The sequence below is a fragment of the Scyliorhinus torazame genome, chromosome 14, assembly GCF_047496885.1.
Source record: "Scyliorhinus torazame isolate Kashiwa2021f chromosome 14, sScyTor2.1, whole genome shotgun sequence".
NCBI classification, from domain to species: domain Eukaryota; kingdom Metazoa; phylum Chordata; class Chondrichthyes; order Carcharhiniformes; family Scyliorhinidae; genus Scyliorhinus; species Scyliorhinus torazame.
This window is the reverse complement of record NC_092720.1, coordinates 207,919,330-207,939,245: the sequence shown is the minus strand read 5'-3', so window position 1 is coordinate 207,939,245 and position 19,916 is coordinate 207,919,330. Positions and strand designations below refer to the sequence as shown.

The following is a 19,916-nucleotide window of genomic DNA, read 5'->3' as shown; positions in this document are numbered from 1 at the left end:
CTAGGCCATTCAGCCAGTCGATGTATCAGTCGGAGAATTAAGGGTTAAGGAGTAAGGCAGGAAAGTGGACTTAGTGAGTGATAGATCAACCATGATCTTGGGTGGGGTTACTGGGTTATGGGGATGGGGTGGAGGTGTGGGCTCTCGCTTTCGGAGCGCAGCTCTTTCATCAGGTGACTCACCTGATGAAGGAGTTGCACTCCGAAAGCTAGTGATTCGAAACAAATCTGTTGGACTTTAACCTGGTGTTGTAAAACTTCTTACTGTGCCCACTTCAGTCCAATGCCGGCATCTCCTTATTAAATAGCAATGCAGGCTCGAAGCGTTGAATGGCCTACTGCTGTTCCTATTTCTTACAGTCTTATGGTTACTTCGTAAAAACATTATTAATTCTAAAACGCCTTAATGGCTCCAGCAGTCAATCAGAATGCTTCTTGATCCAGAGGATACTACTTCCGAATGCCAGAGCCGAGTGAGCGATGATTGATAGATTACCCAGAATACCCTGCGCAGCAGAACGCCCCCTATCTCTGATCACGGGAGTGCTGGCATGCGCAGTGCGGCTGCTGGAGACGGATTGAGGTGAACAAGGTGCCCGGTAGGAGATTGTTGACGGAGAGTCGGAGTTAGAGGTCCTGGGTGGGCTGGGAAACGTCAGAAACACTGGGGATAGGCCTTGAGGCCTATAAGAGCACACGGGCCCGTATTTACCCCAGGGTGACAGGTCCAGGGGAGCGGGCTGACTCGCAGCCATCTCGAGTGAGAGTTGATGCGGATGAGGGAAGCGGGCCTTCCTCCCAGGGTTACCCAGACAACAGGCCGCCAACTTGGCAGAAGAGGGAGGGGCTTGTTCTGACAGCAGAGCGAATGCACGGCCACCTTTAAGACACAACAAAGGATGGGTGGGGATTCAGGGTTCCAGTGACCAGGAGGAAAATTCATTGGCTAATTGTATTCCCAGTATGCACTGGGTAACTGAACTCAACCATAGGGGGGAGGGGGGTTGTTATCTGGGACTGAGAAAAATGGTGTGATGGGTATGGCTTTCAGCACAAGGCAGAGTGGGATAGAGATTTAGCAGCTTTGGGGGAGCAAGACATTTAAAAAAAATGCTCCACCAAAGTGGATTTTTTTTGTTTTGAGTTCCTATCCTGAATTTACAGTGAAAACCTTTGTCAATTCCTTTTGCAGGATATTAGAAAGTGAGGGATTTGCAGTGGAAACTCAAATTAAAAATCAAGTCATGACCTGATGAAATCACCCTCTTCCCTAGGACCTGAATATCATTGCCTTTGAAGGTGAAAGGAGAAATGTTTGTCTGTTCTAGTTGCCTGAAAGTATTTCACACATCAGTCTGACTGGAAAAGGAACGAGACACACTCCTGAGTGAGTGTGTTCCAGTGAACTGACAGTGAGAAAGAGCTTTTTCCAGTCATAGAGCCTAGGAAAACATTGCACCATTCACAGTGGGGAGAAAGCGTACATGCATTCTGCTTCAATTAACCTGGACACTCGTACCATGGAGAAACCGTGGAAATGTGGAGACTGTGGCAAGGGATTCAGTTACCCATCCCTGCTGGAAAACCATTATCGCATTCACACTGGGGAGAGACCGTTCACCTGCTCCATGTGTGGAAAAGGATTCACTCAGTCCTCCAATCTCCTGACACACCAGCGAGCTCACACTGAAGTTAAGCCTTTTACCTGCTCCATGTGTGGAAAGGAATTTACTCAGTCATCCAACCTCCAGACACACAAGCGGGTTCACAGTGGGGATAGGCCATTCAACTGCTCCATGTGTGGGAAGGGATTCAATCATCCATCCAACCTGCTGAAACACCAGCGCATTCACACAGGAGAAAGGCCGTTCACCTGTTCCGTTTGTGGGAAAGGATTCACTCAGTCATCAACTCTCCTGATACACCAGCGAGTTCACACTGAGGAAAAGCCATTCATCTGCTCCGTATGTGAGAAAGGATTCAATCATCCATCCAACCTGCTGAAGCACCAGAGAGTTCACACTGGGGAGAGGCCATTCACCTGTTCCGTGTGCGGGAGAGGATTCACCCAATCATCTACTCTTGTGATGCATCAGCGAGCTCACACAGAGGAGAGGCCATTCACCTGCTCCATGTGTGGGAAGGGGTTCATGAGTTCATCCAAACTCCTTACACACCAGCGAGTTCACAGCGGAGAAAGGCCCTTCACCTGCTCCGTGTGTGGAAAAGGATTCATGAGTTCATCTATCCTCCTGATACACCAGCGAATTCACACTGGGGAGAGGCCATTCACCTGCTCCGTATGTGGGAAGGGATTCACTCAGTCGTCCAACCTGCTGAGCCACCAAAGACTTCACCAGAGACTGTAGGGGTGCAATGTTAATGACGTCCAGACTGAACAACGTTCATTCTGACCGACTGGGATTTTTTTCTGCTGATGTTAATAAGGCATACAACATATTCTGGATCACCATCCCTCTTGACTCATCTGCTATTGCTACATTGTCAAACTGCTTATCTGACACCCAGTACTAGATGTACAGAAATCTTCTGCAATGACAATTTTACAAAGCCAAAGCCATTGTTTTGGCACCTTCTCCCAACTCCATTCTTCTTGCTGTGGCAGTCTAGGATTAAGCCAGTCTGTTTGCAACCTCAGTGTCACATTTCATGTCTTGAGTTCTGACCTTGTATCCACGCCATCACCAAGAATGCTGTAATATTGCTCGGTCTTCTCGTCTTTTTCCATTCATCTCTTGCTAAAACCCACATTCATACCTTTTGCTAGGCTAGACTCAACTATTCAAGTGGATTCCTGGCTGGTCACTTACATTCTACCCTCTGTGAACTTGGGAGTCATCCAAAACGTGGCTTCCTATGTCTTAACTCATAGACTCCTTTAGTGCACATCTGGCCATTTGGCCCATTGAGTCTGCACTGACCCTCTGAAAGAGTACTTCACCTAGGCCCACAACCCCACCCGACCCCTGTAACCCCTCCTAACCGTCACATCTTTTGACACTAAGGGTCAATTTAACAGGCCCAATCCACCTAACTGTGACTGTGGGAGGAAACCGGAGCACCCAGAGGAAACACACGCAGACACGGGGGGGACGTGCACACTCCACACGAGCAGTCATCCCAGGCGAATTGAACCCAGGTCCCTGATGCTGTGAGGCAGCAGTGCTAACCACTGTGTCACCCCTCACAGCAAGTCCTGCTTCCCCCATCACTCCTGTGCCTACTGACCTAAATTGACTCACAGTCAAACACCACCTTGGCTTTAAAATTCTCATCCTGGTTTTCAGATCAATCCATAGCCTCACTCCTTTCTATTTCTGTAATCTTCTCCAACCGCACAACTCTCTCAAATAATTGTGCTGCCCTAATTCTGGCCTCTTGTGCATTCCCAATTATAATTGTGCCATCATTGGTGACCATACCTTTAGCTGCCGAAGCCCCCACTACCTCTCTTGACTCCTTCACTATTCACTATGAAATGATTGCTTACCTGACATTCAGTATCAAGTTATTAGAAATTTTGGGAATACTGAAGCTATGGATTTTTTTTTCCTTGCTCCAAATTTCATCCTTGCTCCAAATCCTGTTCCCTAGCTACCAACTACATGTTTCTCTGGCAATAGTCCATTTCCAACCTCAGTGTCATATTTGACCCCAAGATGAGCTTCTGACTGCATATTTGTGTCATCACGAAGACCAGCTATTTTTAGCTCTGTAACATTGCCTATGTTTCAGATTTTGGCCAAGTCACCACATCTTTTTTCGGGATTATGGGGGTGAATCACATGCAGACACAAGGAGAATGTGCAATCTCCACACGGACAGTGACCCGGGGCCAGATCGAACCTGAGTCCTCGGCCCTGTGAGGCAGCATAGCTAACCACTGTGCCATCTGCTTCCCTTGTCTTAACTCTGAGTAAATACTGTCCCCCGTCACCTTGTGCTCGCTGACCTATATAGGCTCCCGGTCAAGTAATATCTTAGTTTTACAATTCTCATCCTTATTTTCAAATCCCTCCATGGTCTTGCCTATACTTCTCCTCCAGCCTAACAACCCTCTGAAATATGTGTTCCTCTAATTCTGACCTCTTGTGCATTCTGAATTCTAACCTGCTGCGTATTACGAATCATAATTGCTGCATTATTGATGACTGTGCCTTCAGCTGTCCGGGCCCCAAGCTTTGGATTTCTCTCCTCCTTTAGGACACCACTTAAAGTTAACATCTTTTTTTAAATATAAATTTAGAGTACCCAATTCTTTTTTCCAATTAAGGGCCAATTTAGCCTGGCCAATCTTCCTACCCTGCACAACTTTTGGGTTGTGGGGCGAAACTCACGCAGACACGGGGAGAATGTGCAAACTTCACAAGGACAGTGACCCAGAGCCGGGATCGAACCTGGGACCTCGGTGCCGTGAGGCAGCAGTGCTAACCACTGTGCCACCATGCTGCCCTAAAGTCAACATCTTTGACCAATCTTTTGGTCATCTGACCTAATATCTTTTTATGTGGTTTAGTTAGTGTACATCGTTTTACAATTCGGCTGTGCAGCATTTTAGGACATTTCGGTACGTTGGAGTTGCTGTGTAAACGTAAGTTGTTGTTTTTGAGGGCCTGTCACTCAGTGTGAGGGAGGTGCATTTCCCGGCTGTGGATGCTTTTTAAGTGAATTAGTGGAACCAGATGTCACTCAGAATGAAGGAGGCAGGATTCTGGGCCCACGAGGCAGGATTCCATGGCCAGGTGTCTTACTCAATGAGGGAGGTGGGCCTGTGTCTGTTTGGAGAAAGGCAGCATTTGCTCCCAACACTGCATGCGCAGTCCTGGTGTTGCGTCATTGCGAGCGATAGTCTACAAGTTAGCGTCTGTTTAGTATATACGGATGAAGAAATTATTTTAATGCACCACAACTCCTTGCATGTCTTGTTTACTTTAGCAGTGTTCATTCTCATTTTGTGGGTAACCACACATTTATAAACACAAAGGTCCAAATCATCATCATAATATGCCTGACCATTTTATTTATCAGATAGTTGATGTGATAACACTGCTTTCAATTGTTGCCCCAATAGGAGGAAGGGAGAAAAAGTACAAGGCATGATCAGTAAGTTTGCAGATTACACTAAAATAGGTGATATTGTAGGCAGTGAGGAAGGTTATCAAAAATTGCAGCAGGATCTTAGATCAGCTGGGGAAATGGGCCAAGAAATGGCAAATGGAGTTCAATACAGATAAGTGTGAGGTGTTGCATTTTAGAAAGTCAAATCAAGGTAGGGCTTTCATGGTGAATGGTAGCACCTTAGGGAGTATCGTGGAACAAAGGGACCTTGGAGTTCACAGTTCTCTAAAGGTGGAGTGACAGGAAGCTAGGGCAGTGATGGTGATTTGTGGCATGCTGGGCATTGAGTATAGAAGTTGGGAAGTTATGTTGCAGTTGTACAGGACGTTGATAAGGCTGAATCTTGAGTATTGTGTTCAGTTTTGGTCGCCTTGCTATAGGAAAGATGTTATTAAACTGGACAAGCGCAGAAGAGATTTACACGGATGTTGCCAGGACTCGAGGGACTGAGGTACCGGGAGTGATCTTTGGAGCATAGGAGACTGAAGGGAGATCTTATCGAGATGTATACGATCATGAGAGGCATGGATAGGGTGAACGCTCTCAGTCTTTTTCCCAGGGTTGGAGAATCGAGAACTAGAGGGCATAGGTTTAAGTTAAGAGGAGAAAGAATTAATGGGAACCTGAGGAGCTATTTTATTTTACACAAGAGGGTGATACGTATGTGGAATGAGCTGCCGGAGGAAATGGTTGAGGCAGGGACATTTGACAACATTTCAAAGGCATTTGGACAGATACGTTGAAAGGAAAAGGTTGAGAGGGATATGGGCCAAATGCAGGCAAATGGGGTTAGCTTAGATGGGCATTTTGGTTGGTATGGACCAGTTTGGGCTGAAGTGCCTGTCTCAGTGCCGTAGATTCTATGTTACAATGTCACGTTATTAATAATATCACCTCAGTGATGGCATTGGTAAAAGAACGAGAATTGTAGTAGTTCCTGCTCGCCCCCACCTCTGGTTGTCAGCAAAGAAAAATAGATTTGATCCTGTAATATTATCTGTGCATGGGCCACATTACTTTTTCCACACTGAAACCTTCAAAAAACCAAATTGAAAACTGCTTATTCTGGCTAAAAGCTAAAATGTCACTGTTGGAATGCGGATCTTTTACACAGAATACGCTCCTCATAGAATTTACAGTGCAGGAGGCCATTCAGCCCATTGAATCTGCACCAGCCCTTGGAAAGAGCACCCTACTTATGCCCAAGCCTTCACTCTATCTCCCTTTATCCCCGTGACTCAGTAACCTCACCTGACTTTTTTTTGGACACTAAGGGCAATTTAGAATGGCCAATCCACCTAACCTGCACATCTTTGGACTGTGGGAGAAAACCGGAGCACCCGGAGGAAACCCATGCAAACATGGGGAGAACGTGCAAACTCCGGACACAGTGACCCATGCCAGGAATCGAACCTGGAGCTGTGGAGAAACGGTGCTAACCACTATGCTACCATACTGACCTTGCTACATCCTCACTGAAAGTCATTTAATCAAGCTATCCACAATTCAAACTGTTTATTCCAATTTGCGTTGCTTGATTCACGTTACCCTTGCACTCACATTTTAGCACAAAATACAGACTGGGCACAGCAGAGTGACATTATTGTCTTTACGCATATTTGAGGACTAGTGTGAATGTGGGTTTGATATTGGCGGCCACCTTGTGTGGCCATCTTGCATTGGAAGACATGCAGTGCTGGAATAACCCCTGTCAAAGATTCACAGTGATTCACCCTCAATATAACTGTTCCCTTCCATTAGTTCTCATCTGCTCCTCTCAAGGAGCCAAACCTTTCCTTTCAGAGTTTTGACAGCTGAGACCAATGAGTTATTGAAGTTTTACTCTTGTGCTCTTTCATACTGCAAAATTGAGCCATTTTTTAGTGCTCCATCATCTATCTGCGGAGTGTTACAGGAAATTGTATTTGAGAAGCAGGGGTACAACATGTTCTCTGAAAATAACTAAACAACAGTAGCATATCGAGGTGGTTGGGTTTCTTAGATCAATATTTTAATTTTGCATAATTAATAAAAGACCATCAACCAGAGCAATCTACCTCAGGAAGCATTTAAAGAGCTCAGTCAGTAAAATGCGTGGAGACTGAAATAGATATTCTCAACCCTGGTACTAGTATTTGTGGTTAAATGTGGCTATCGCTGGCTGGGCCAGCATTTATTGGCCCTGATTTCCCTTGCTTAGGGCATTTCAGAGTCAACCACATTGCTGTGAGTCTGGAGTCACATATAGCATCGAGGACGACAGATTTCCTTCCATGAACCATATTGACGAAGCAGATGTTTTTGTCTGACAATGGTCATGGATGTTTAATTCCAGACTTTTATTGAATTTAAATTGCATCATTGGTGGGTTATGAACCCAGGGCCCCAGACCAGCCCAGGTCTCTGGATTACACCACCACCTCCTTGGGTCTGCTCCTGTTTTCGTATCAGACCCATAAAATCCTCAATCACGCCTGAATACCAGATAAGAATACAAATATTGTTCACACTGACTTAAAATAAATGAAACGGCAGCAAGAAATATCTCTGATTCACATCTTGTAATGCAAATAATACCGACAACAATTTTAGAAAGAAGAAAATAAACTATTTTACAAGCATGCATTAGAGTGACGGTTCACCAGAGTGGAGCATAGGACAAGTAAACGGCTTGACCCATGACGAGAGAGTGAACCTCTCGAGTTTAGAGAAGTAAGAGGTGGCCTTAATGAAACTTACAGGATGGAAACAGGACTTGTTTCTCCCCTCTAGAATGCGGGGGCACAGCCTCAGGATAAGGGGCTGATTGTTTAGGACTAAGATGAGGAGAATTTTCTTCTCTCCGAGTTGTAAATCTTTGGAATTGTCTACCCCAGAGGGTTGTGAATATATTTAAGGCTTAGACAGATTTTTGGGGTGTCAGTATTATTGTATATGGGGAGTGGATGGAAAAGTGGAGTTGAAACAGAAGATTAGGGAGTACTGAATTACTGAGCAGGTTCTCGGGGCGCTCATTGTTCTTGTGTTCCTGTGATCTAATCAATTCATTCAAAAGGAACGCTGTTGTGAATCATTAAGCTAGTCCTTCAATGACTTTCACTGGAATATTATTACTTAAGGATATTCAAAACTGATTTGTTTAAATAACGTTTGCGTTTCTATTTGTCTCTTCTCTCCCTCTCCTCGCACCCCCCCCCCCCCCCCCCCCCCCACACACACACACACACACACTCCTACAGAGGTCTTTGCTGATCTTTCAGTTCCCGGTTCTGATACATAGCTTCTACCCTGAATGTTAACCTGGCTTCTCTCTCCACCAGTGACTGAGACCCACAACCATCAGTTTACAGCTGGCAGGAGGCAGGGAGAGAGTGTGAAATTATGGGATGGATCTGTCAGTGACCTATAATCCCACAGATTTTCAGCGGTGCTGAGTTTTTCCCGTCGATGTTCCATCCCGGATGGAAGAAGGGAAAGATTCTCTCAGTGAAAGTGTGAGTGTAAGTGTGGAGATGGGACATATTGTCCGCATTGTAAAATGACACCTGCCCATCCTCATAGTTCAGGTACACTCCTATTTTATGGGGATTCACCCTGTGGGTGAGGTAGGTCAGTGAGGGGGAAGTGATTGCAAAATAGTAATTTCCAAATTCCAGCCACACAGTCCAGTAGCCGTTCTCAGGGCTCAGGTCCATTCTCCCTTTCGTGTCCACAGACTCACGGGCCACTCCCAAAATCCATTGAGTCTTCTTCCCCACCTCTACCTCCCAGTAATGTCTCCCTGACGTGAATCCCTGTGATCCCAGGACAAAGGGCCAGACACGAAACGTCTCCGGAGAATCGGAAAGCCACTGTGGTTCATTTCCAAATCTCACGCTGGTGCGGTCGCTGGAGAAGATGAGCCGGACATTCGTTTGGTTTGGATCCAGAGTCAGAAAGGCTGGAGCTAGAGGAAAGTGAAAATAACACAGTCAGTGATTTAGGGAACTGGACATCGAAGGGATAGAATGTATAGGAAGGGGAAGAGAGAATGTTTTCTCTTTTGCTTCTCTGAGCAGGAGTGCATGATTTTCTTTTACTGCTGCTCACTGCTCCTTAGCTTTGCCACTCACCCCACCCACGCTCAACAAAAGATTTGCTGAATTTTCTGACTCTCGCCTGCACCCTCAAGGGCCACTGAGCACCTCCCAACACTATAATCCAATGAACAACTCCAGCAATATTGTATTGAATTCCAAAATTTAGAATGGATCAACGGGAGGAGTATTGGTCTCACTGGTTGACTGTACTCAATCAATGGGTGTCACTCAAACTCTGAATCTCATTCACTCTAAACTATCTTTTCACACTACCTCTTCTGTGTTTGATCCTCTACTTTGTTATAGACTCCATAACTGTGTTAAAAGTTCTGATAAGTATCTTCTCGATGCTGTTTTGTACCATGAACCTTTCAATAAGATCAATCTCTTATCCAGTGTAGTTTCATAGTTTCTGCAAGCACACCCCTTGACTAATAGATCAGTTGTCTTTCAACAGATTCTTTCCTATGCCGGGTTGTGTTTCCGTTAATATATTGAAAAATGTTACCCGGTGTTCTAGATGGGACCAGTCCAATCTCCTCTGCAAATTTGGTTTTGCACACTGAGATTGATGCTCTATTGTTCTGGTTATACAGATCCCTTCACTGCTTCGACACACGGTGCTGTTGGCTTCAGACACTCACTCAGAGGAACCCACAGAGAATAAAATATAAGAATTAACAATTGGGAACCAAAATATTTAGTCTGCGGCCTTAGAGCTCATTTAGTCACGTCAAAATTGGATTCAGAATCAGGCAAACAAATACAAGAATTGTTACCGGGGTTGATGGAGTCCAGCATTTCTCTCCATACTGTGTACTGTAAAGGACCATTGAACTTTCCGATAGACAGGGCTACATTAGCTACTGAAGGGGTGAGATTGCCTTCATTAATCCTGTAAACAAACAGTCAATGTCATATATTAATAATTTTTAGAATATTTAAATATTTTAAATGGAGGAGCTACCCTACATTCCAGTCTTTCAGCACTTTCTGCGATGGAATAAATGTGGCAGAAAGTGACATTTTAACCTTTTACTACACTGAACGATAAATATCTTGGAAATGCAGGAGCAGATAATCGAAACGCCCATATTAATTAAACGGCTCATAGCCTTGAGAACGGATTAGTTGCCAAGGCATACTATTCCACAGGAGAAAGTAAATATTCAGTCAACGGCCTTGATGGATGATTAACATTACAAGCTGTGTAGCTATTCAAGTAGCACACTTGGGACCCACAACACTCTCCAGTTTTGGCCTCTTGAGCATCTCTGACTTCAGTAGATCCCCCCATTGCTTTCAGCGACCGAGTCCCTAAGCTCTGGAAATACTCTCCCCAAAACGTTTCCATTCCTTTATCTCTCGATAGATCTCTAAGATCGAAAACCTGTCTCCACCCCCCATTGTGTTTCTGTTCCATTTTGCTTTGTAACCCGTGGAGGTCTTTGCGACATTCAATTATGCTAAAGGCATTATGTGGAGATGAGTACAGGTTAGTGCTATTGTGTCTGTGGTGGTCACAGAACACATTTGTACTCTGATTTGGTCAAAAGCCACGCAGCCTGCACGTGTTCACTTCAGGCCCCGGATCCAGTTTAATGCTTGTCTTATCAATCAATGCAATGCCATAGGACAGTTAAATGAAACCTCATTCTGATGAATCACTGCAATAAAGCTTGAAATTATATAAAATTACGCATGAACCACAAACGGTGTTATCGTCACCTTCCTAACAAACCTCCAAGGGCGCGATTTTAACTCGGTGAGAGTGAATTTGTTCTGTGTGGGCTAAAATTGGGCTCTGTTATTAATGTGCCACGGTGAACAGGGTAAACAAACGTCCGCTCACTGTAACAACACTTCTCTGAGGTTTTGCTTCAGCAAATGTGCAGATTTTCTGTAAAGAACATGTCCTACCTTTTACTCCGGGAAGCTTCCTCCTGAAATAAATAAAACGTGCAGTGATGAGGATGGCGACAGAGTCCAGGAGGCTGCGAAACGTATGAGCAGACCACCGGGCAGAGGAGGTGAATCACGGAAGTGTAAAGTGGCGCATTTTGGGAGGACACATGTAAATGAAATGGTATGAGTTTTAAAGGAGAGGCAGGTAGCTGCAGTGCAGGAACTCAGCATGTCTCCTTCAGCTGCAACTTTCAAAAGCACGACTGCTACTATCTAGGCGGATAGGGGGACACAGCCACCTAGAAGTAGGCAGCACGGTAGCACACGTGATTCACAGCGCCAGGGTGTCTGGTTTGATTCCCCGCTGGATCACTGTGCGGAGTTTCCACGTTCTCCTGTGTCTGCCTGGGTTTCTTCCGGGTGCTCCAGTTTCCTCCCACAGTCCAAAGACGTTCAGGTTAGGTGGATTGGCCATGCCAATTAAGGGCCAATTTTGCCCTTAGTGACCAAAAAGGTTAGGAGGGGTTATTGGGTTACGGGGATAGGGTGGAAGTGAGTGGGTCGGTGCACAGAATGGGCTGAATGGCCTCCTTCTGCACTGTATATTCTATGTAAGTCCCCCTCCAAGTCACTCACCATCCTGACTTGGAAATATATTGGCCGTTAGTTCACTGCAGCTGGAGCAAAATCCTGGAACCCTCCCTAACAGCACTGTGGTTTTGTCTACACAGCAGTTCAAGAAGGCAGCTCATGACCACCTTCTCAAGGGCAACTGGGGATGGGCAACAAATGCTGACCTAGCCAGCCTACAGGGGCCTACAGCCCCGTAATCATGAATACAATAAAGAACAGAGACCTGATGGGTGACACATAAATCTTCAAGATAATTGGCGGCAAAAACGGGGAAACCTCTATTAACAGTGCTTTTTCATGATCTGGAATGTTCTAACTGACGGGATGGAGCAAGCATATTCAATAATAATTCCCAGAAGACATTTATTTAAACGGTAATGATCTTGCGGGTGTGGGGAAAGGGCAGCAGCAGTGGGACTAACTCTTTCAGTGAACCTTCCGATTAAGAGAGAGAATGGCCCAGATTGTTTCTTTCTCTGCTAAAGGATTCGCGAGTGTCTTACATTGAAAACAAATCTGATCTGTGTGAGGTACTGTAACTCCACCGCTTTAATACTCGGAAACAGTAGCACAATCTCTGAGACGCACAGACATTCACAACATTCTACTTGGAAATTCAATTAGGAAATTGAATTTGGGCAACAACTCAGACATTGCAGGTATTCCCGCATTCTGCAGACTGCGGTTGGTTTGGGTCAGCAGCAAAACCGCGATAGAATGGACATTATCAACAACAACAAAACAATCCTGTTCATTCTGTTTCTAATGTTTCATTAATGTAATATATGTTTTACAGTTGGAATGAATTATTTTGGGAAATCTCAGTGGACTGACCTCACCTTCAGAAATATCAGCTCGTCTTTTTGCTCCATCTGTTTCTGCAAGTTGGAGAGTTCCTCCTCAATAGAATTTAAATTCTCCTGAATCTCTCGAAGGTTTTTCTCTATTGTTTCCAGAATCCTCTCCTCTTCTTCCTTGAGATCTCGGAGTAAACGCTGCTCTTTCTCAGTGAGAATCTGGTGCATTTTACTGAACTCGGATGTGATGTGGGTCTGCAGACTCCTCGACTGTTCCTACCAAATGAAATGTGAAACGTAATTAATGTCCCGCGATAAAGGGAACAAAACTAACCGAGACCCCAGAAAATCAGCACAAGGAGACCTTACCCTAACTTCAGAAATCTTCCGTTTCTGTTTTTGTTCCGTTTCTTGAACCGCCGATTTCTTCTCTGTGAGAGAATCTAAGGAAGATTTCAGATGATCCTGGGATTAGAAGAGAAAATGACAGAATGACAATGTTAGAGCAGGAAAATGTGATGAAATTATCAATATATAAAATATTTTCCCTTTTACCCAATAGAGTTCAGCAGCTTTTTTAATCGACAGCAAACAGTGGTCTTTGTGTTCCCGCGAATCTCGACAAATCACACAGATCAATTTCTTGTCAGTTTCACAAAACAGCTTCAGTTCTTTCTGATGTTCCTCACAGTGATGATTATTTCCCTTCGCATTCTGATTCATGTTTAAATTTCGAGCTTTCTCGGCCAGATTCGCTAAGGCCCGATTTATCCTGAGCTTTTGTTTCGAAATCCTCTCTCTACATTCCGGACAGGAGTTGATCTTCTTTTTGCAACACTGGGTGATACAGGAGCGGCAGAAGTTGTGTCCACAATCCAGTATTACCGGATCGACGAAGAAATCAAGACAAATGGGACAAATTGCCTCCTCGGTCAAACTCTCGGCCTCCTGTCTGGAAGCCATGTTCACACACAGCACTTCAAATCCGCTTTCAGTTTCGACTTTCCGACTACTGCACAGCTAAACCCCTGCAGCCAAAGTGGAGAATAGGATCAAGGGAGACCAGCTTTAGCTAATGGAGTGTGAATTGAACTCTGGCCCAGAGGGTGTAACTTTCATGGATGTTTGGCCCTGGAGGTGGGGTGGGGTAGAGAGAGAGAGGCGGGCGGGGATTGAAATCCCATTGTCCTTTTCTTCAGCCTGAATTTGCTGCCGATTACAAACCCCCCTGGCGGAACCGCGTTGTCAGATAGATCCAGATCTGTAAACTGTGCGCTCGTAATTGCAGCCACCGAACCTAAAACCCAACGTGCGGCAAGTGTTAAGAAGTCATCAAGAATAATTAAGGTGGAAGCGTAAAAGTGGTTGCATAAGCTTTACTGAAAACAAGTATAAACTCATGAGGTTCGATGCATTCGGACATTGTTATTTTTGATCAGTTGCTGATTCTTGATAATAAAAAAAAAGGAACCAAAAGAGGAATTGGAGAAATGATGTTCCTGCGGCGATAAGGAACAAAGAGCAAATGTGGTTTTATTGTTACAGAGCCCGGCATGCGCGGGGCTGGGGGGGGGCGAAGCATAGCAAATAGCGCATGACGTCATCACGTTTGACGTTTGAACGTCACAAGAAGGGGATTCAACGTCGGGGAGACATCTTGCGTCATTGAGATGCTCTTGGAGGGAAGTGACCGGGCTATAAGCAGACCTGCAATCTACTGTCTGCGGACTTGCACTGATCAACAATCTGTTGCCTGATTGTGCAAAATGTATGCCACCTTGCAGGCCCCAAAGAGCCTTAAAACTAATTACTTGCATTGTTGCCATGCCACCCACCTCGAGCACAGTGATGAGAACGAGACCAAAACAGCTGTATAAAAGATGTTGGATGAGGGAAGAAATGTAAGTCGGGACACATTGGATTGGATATTGTTTATTGTCACGTGTACCGAGGTACAGTGAAAGTATTTTTCAGCGAGCAGCTCAACAGATCATTAAGTACATGAAGAGAAAATAAAATAAAATACATACTAGGGCAACACAAGGTACACAATGTAACTACATAAACACCGGCATCGGGTGAACCATACAGGGGTATTTTGTTGATGAGGTCAGCCCATAAGAGGGTCCACAGAGGAGATATTTCTAGTTCATGGTAGAATGATGCCATGCAATAAGTTATGTTCAAACAGCAGAACAAATTATGGGCTCAGTGAGAGGGGGTGGTCGGGGGTGAGGTATCATACATTTTAAACACTCCCTCTGCCCTGCAGGAGAACAACAGTAGGTTATATCCAGAGGATTGCATCTCATACTCTTCTATCCCACAGACAAGAACATTGCCTCCAAGTCACAGCTTCCACCTACCATTACGGTAGAGAGGGTTAAAACCAGTCACAGGAATGATTCTTTACAGATCAAGTCGGAAGAGATTAAGTGAGTTTTGTACCGAGGCCGGGTCCTCCCAGACAACTCCATAAACACAGGTCTCTGCATTTAATGGACTCCTCAGGAATTTTTACAAAATATTAATTTAAAACATTTTTTTTTTATCAATAAGGGTCAATTTAGTGTGGCCAATCCACCTACGCTACAGATCTTTGGGTTGTGGGAGCGAGACCCACGCAGTCACGGGGAGAATTTATAAACTCTACATGGACAGTGACCCAGGACCAGGATTGAACCCAGGTCCTTGGCGCTGTGAGGCACCAAGCCTGCACCGACCACGTGTCCTATCGAGACCAACCACCTGTATCCTTCTATACCCCGTCTGTTCATGTGCCTATCCAGATAAGTCTTAAAAGTCGCTAACGTATCAGCCTCAACCACCTCACTTGGTAGTGCATTCCAGGCCACCACCACCCTCTGTATAAGAAACTTCCCCCACTGAACCGCACATTTCCACTGAACTTATCCCTCCTCGCCTTGTGCCCCCTTGTAATTGTCATTTCCGCCCTGGGAAAAAGCCTTCAACTGTTCACTCTAGCTACACCCCTCATAATTTCATAAACTTCTATCAGGTCGCCCCTCAGCCTCCATCTTTCTAGGGAGAAAAATCCCAGTTTTTTCAATCTCTCCTCATAGCTAATACCCTCCATACCAGGCAACATCCTGGTAAACCTTTTCTGTACTCTCCCCAAAGCCTTCACGTCCTTCTGGTAGTGTAATGACCAGAACTGGACACAGTATTCAAAATGTGGCCTGACCAACATTCTACATAACTGTAACATAATTTGTGAACTTTAATACTCGATGACCCGTCCGATGAAGGCAAGCATGCCATATGCTTCCTTTACCACCATTTCCACCTATACTGCCACTTTTAAGGATCTGTGGACCTGCACGCCCAGATCTCTTTGTCTATCCTCCTGATGCCTCTGCCATTTATTTTATAGCTCCCACCTGAATTGGATCTATCAAAATGCATCACTTAGCATTTGTCCGGGTTAAATTCCATCTGCCATTTCTCCACCCAATTTTAAAGCCTATCTATATCCTGCTGTATTCTCTGACAATCTTCATCACTATCCGCAACTCCAGCAATTTTAGTATAATCTGCAAAATTGCTAATCAGACCAGCTATGTTTTCTTCCAAGTCATTTATATACATTACAAACAACAGAGGTTGATTGTAATGTACTGATCCCTGTCTGTAACACCACTAGTTACAGACCTCCATTTGGAAAAACATCCTTCCACTGCTACCCTCTGTCTTCTATGGCCAAGCCAGTTCTGAATCCATCTAGTTCGTTCACCCCTGACCCCATGTGATTTAATCTTTTGCACAAGCCTGCCATGAGGGACCTTGCCAAATGCTTTACTAAAGTCCATGTCGACAACATCCACAGCCCTTCCCTCATCAATCATTTTTGTCACCTCTTCAAAAAATTCAATCAAATTAGTAAGACATGACCTCCTTCGTACAAACCCATGCTGTCTGTCGCTAATAAGACCATTCACTTCCAAATGTGCATAGATCCTATCTCTGAGAATCTTTTCCAATGATTTGACTATCACTGCCGTCAGGCTCACTGGCCTCTAATTATCTGGGTTATTCTTGCTACCCTTCTTAAATAGCAGGACAACATTGGCTATCCTTCAATCCTCTGGGATTACCTGTGGCCAATGAGGAAACAAAGATTTCTATTAGAGGCCCAGCTATTTCATCTCATCTCCCTCAATAATCTGGGATAGATGCATCTAGCCCTCGGGATTTGTCAACCATAATGCTTTTTAACACACCTAACAGTTTCCCCCTGGTAATAATCACTTGTTCTAAAGTTGTTTACATATCCCTCTGAGCCACCATCAATCAACCTGTCCCTCCACTTTGTGAATACTGATGCAAAGTACTCATTAAGGATCTCACCTACTTCCTATGGTTCTATGCATAATTTCCCTTCTTTGTCCTTGAGTGTACCAACTCTTTCTCTAGCTACCCTCTTATTCCTAGTGTATGTATTAAATGCCTTGGGATTCGCCTTATTCCTGTCTGCCAAGGACATTTTGTGACCCCTTATTGCCCTCCTAACTCACTGTTTGAGCTGGTTTCTACTTTGCCTGTATTCTTCAAGCGCTTCATCTGTTTTTAGTTGCCTAAACCTCATTCATGGATCCCTTTTCTTTTTGACTGGACTCGCAGCTTCCCTGGTCATCTACACTTCCTGAATCCTGCCTTTCCTGTCTTTCCATTTCATCGGCACACGCATGTCCTGTATTCCCATCAACTGCTCCTTAAAAGACTCCCACATGCCAAATGTGGATATACCCTCAAACAGCCTTTCCCAAATAACAGCCTCCAAATCCTGCCTAATCTGGTTGAAGTTTGCCTTCCCCCAATTTAGCTCCTTAAGCCTAGGACAACACTTATCCTTTTCCATGAGTATCCGAAAGCTCACGGAATTGTGGTCACTGTTCACCACATGTTCCCCCTTTGATGACCTTGCCAGGCGCGTTCCTTAGTCCTAGGCCCACTATAGCCATTTCTCTCGTCAGACTATCCACATATTGTTCCAAACAATCTTCCTGGATGCACTTAACAAATTCCTCACCATCCACACCCCTAGCCCTAAGGGATTTCCAGTCAATATGAGGAAAATTAAAGTCTCCCACTATATCAACTATATTATTTCTACATCTATCCAGAATCTGCTTACATATCTGTTCTTCAACTTCCCGTGGGCTGTTGGGAGGCCGGTAGTACACCCCCATCATAGTGAGTGCCCCATTCCGGTTTCTGAGTTCTATCCACAGTGTCTCGTTACTTGATTCTTCTAAGGTGTTCTCCCTCTGTACAGCTGTTATATGTTCTCTAACCAGTATTGCAACCCCCCACCTCTTTTACCTTCCCCTCTGCCTCGCCTAAAACACCTATATCCTGGAATATTTAGCTGCCAGTGCTGTCCCTTTTTTAACCAAGTCTCCGTTACACATCCAATTTCCGCACCTGAATCAAGACTCCCAGTTCATCTGTCTTACCTGTTATACTCCTTGCATTGAAGCAAATGCACTCCAGACCTCCAGGCCCAAAACGTTCGAACTCCCCCAGCCTGCCCTTCCTCTTCGCCATCTGGCCCTGCTACCGTGCTCATCCCCAGTCTCTACACTTGCTGGCTTACTGTACTTTCACACCCACTGTTAAATTAATTTAAACCCACCAAAACCATACTAGCAAACCTCCCAGCAAGGATATTGGTGCCCCTCCAATTCAGGTGTAGGTCATTCTTCTTTACAGGCCCCACCTTCCCTGGAAGAAATCCCAATGATCCAAACAACTGAAGCCCTCCCTTCTGCCATGTTCTTTAGCCACATGTTCAGCTGTTCTCCCTGTTTCTAGCCTCACTAGCTTGGGGATTAATCCTGAGATTACGACCCTTGACGTCTTGATTTTTAATCTTCTACCTAACTCCCTAAATTGCCGCTGCAGGACCTCTCTACTCTTTTTACCTATGTCATTCGTGTCAATGTGGACAATGATCTATGTCTGATTTCTATCCCGTTTTAGGATGCTTTGTACCCGCTCAGAGACATCCAGAACCAGGGAGGCAAACTACCATCCTGGAGTCTCTTTCACGGTCACAGTAGCATATATCTGTGCCCCTGACCTTTGAATCCCCGATCACTGTTGCTTTGCTACGCTTTTTACCCCCATCTGTGCAGCAGGACTAGCCGTGGTGCCTTCGCTTTGGCCACTGCCGCTGCTGTCCCTGATGGACCTTCCCCCTCATCAGTATCCAAAACAGCATACTTGTTAGATAGGGGATAGCCATAGGGGACCCCTGCACTATCTGCCTACCCTGTCTGGCAGTCACCCATCTATGTTCCTTGGGTGTGTCCACTTCTCTGTAGCTATTATCTATAACAATTTCAGCTAATTGTGTGCTCCTTAGTGCTTCCAGCTGCTGCTCTAACGATCCATGCATTCGGTGAGCTTCTGCAATTGAATGCACTTCCCACAGATGTAATCTTCAGGGACACTTGAAGTATCCATGATGCCCCACATCGTGCAGGAGTAGCACACAACCCTTCCAATTGACAGCTCTCTCCCTCTGTTGGTTGTTCGATTAATGACTAAATACGAGTTATACATCTGAGGAATATTGAATTCGAAGACATGTGTTGGTTATTGTCACACTTCCCACTTCAATTGAAAGTCAATAGTTTTTGGCCTATTAAGGATATTTCTAACTGCACCAAAGAGAGAGTCCATTCTGCCCAACAGGTCCATACTGGTATTAATGCTCCAGCGGAATCTCCTCCCGGCCAGCCACCTCTGCCCACATACTTTTCATTCTCTTTCTCTTTCATGCATGCATTGAAACTCAGTGTACCAATGCTCCCTATCTCATCCACTCCATGTGGCTGCAAATTTCACATTTTCACTGCTCTCTGTGCGAAGAAATACCTCCTAATTTGAAAGAAAGGTGATGCTCCAACAATATCGAACATGATTGTTTTTTTCTTTCAAGTCCATAGGAAGAATCCATTGAGCAGAGACCCATTTGGCCTTGTAGCATCTGGCTTCCACATAAAATCTATTGTATCATCTTCGTCTGCAAACAAACATCCCAGAAACAGGCCAAAAATGTCCTCTGTTTAAATTGGTAGATGTCAGCTGTTCCATCGCAATAGGGTCCTTAGTCAGATGGTTGTGGGATCAAATGTCATGTGTTATGATAATGATATGTTGAGAAGGTAAAATGGTTTTGCTTGTGAACTTTGGTGCCTGGGAGTCTGGATTGACTTGTGCCTAAAAGGTTTCAGGTCTTTATATGTGTACGGTTAATGAGGTCTCGCAGTGCATGAAGTTGAAAAGCAGGTTAAAAAGAATTGAGATTTGTGTTTTTGAAAATACACAAAGTAAAA

The 19,916-nt window shown here is 44.8% G+C and overlaps 1 protein-coding gene and 1 long non-coding RNA gene across 2 annotated transcripts; one reads left to right on the top strand and one right to left on the bottom strand.

Annotated features, from left to right (window-relative positions):
• Positions 1 to 544: 544 nt before the first annotated feature.
• Positions 545 to 9,608, top strand: LOC140390417 (uncharacterized). Its single transcript, XR_011934634.1, has 2 exons — positions 545 to 598; positions 1,192 to 9,608. It is a non-coding gene; the product is annotated as an uncharacterized lncRNA (long non-coding RNA).
• Positions 7,116 to 14,114, bottom strand: LOC140390405 (zinc-binding protein A33-like). Its single transcript, XM_072475552.1, has 6 exons — positions 13,108 to 14,114; positions 12,922 to 13,017; positions 12,595 to 12,828; positions 11,138 to 11,160; positions 9,997 to 10,112; positions 7,116 to 9,084 (listed from the first exon to the last, which is right to left on the bottom strand). The coding sequence occupies exons 1-6, from the start codon at positions 13,513 to 13,515 to the stop codon at positions 8,534 to 8,536; spliced, it is 1,428 nt and encodes a 475-aa protein (XP_072331653.1). The 5' UTR covers positions 13,516 to 14,114; the 3' UTR covers positions 7,116 to 8,533.
• Positions 14,115 to 19,916: the final 5,802 nt, after the last annotated feature.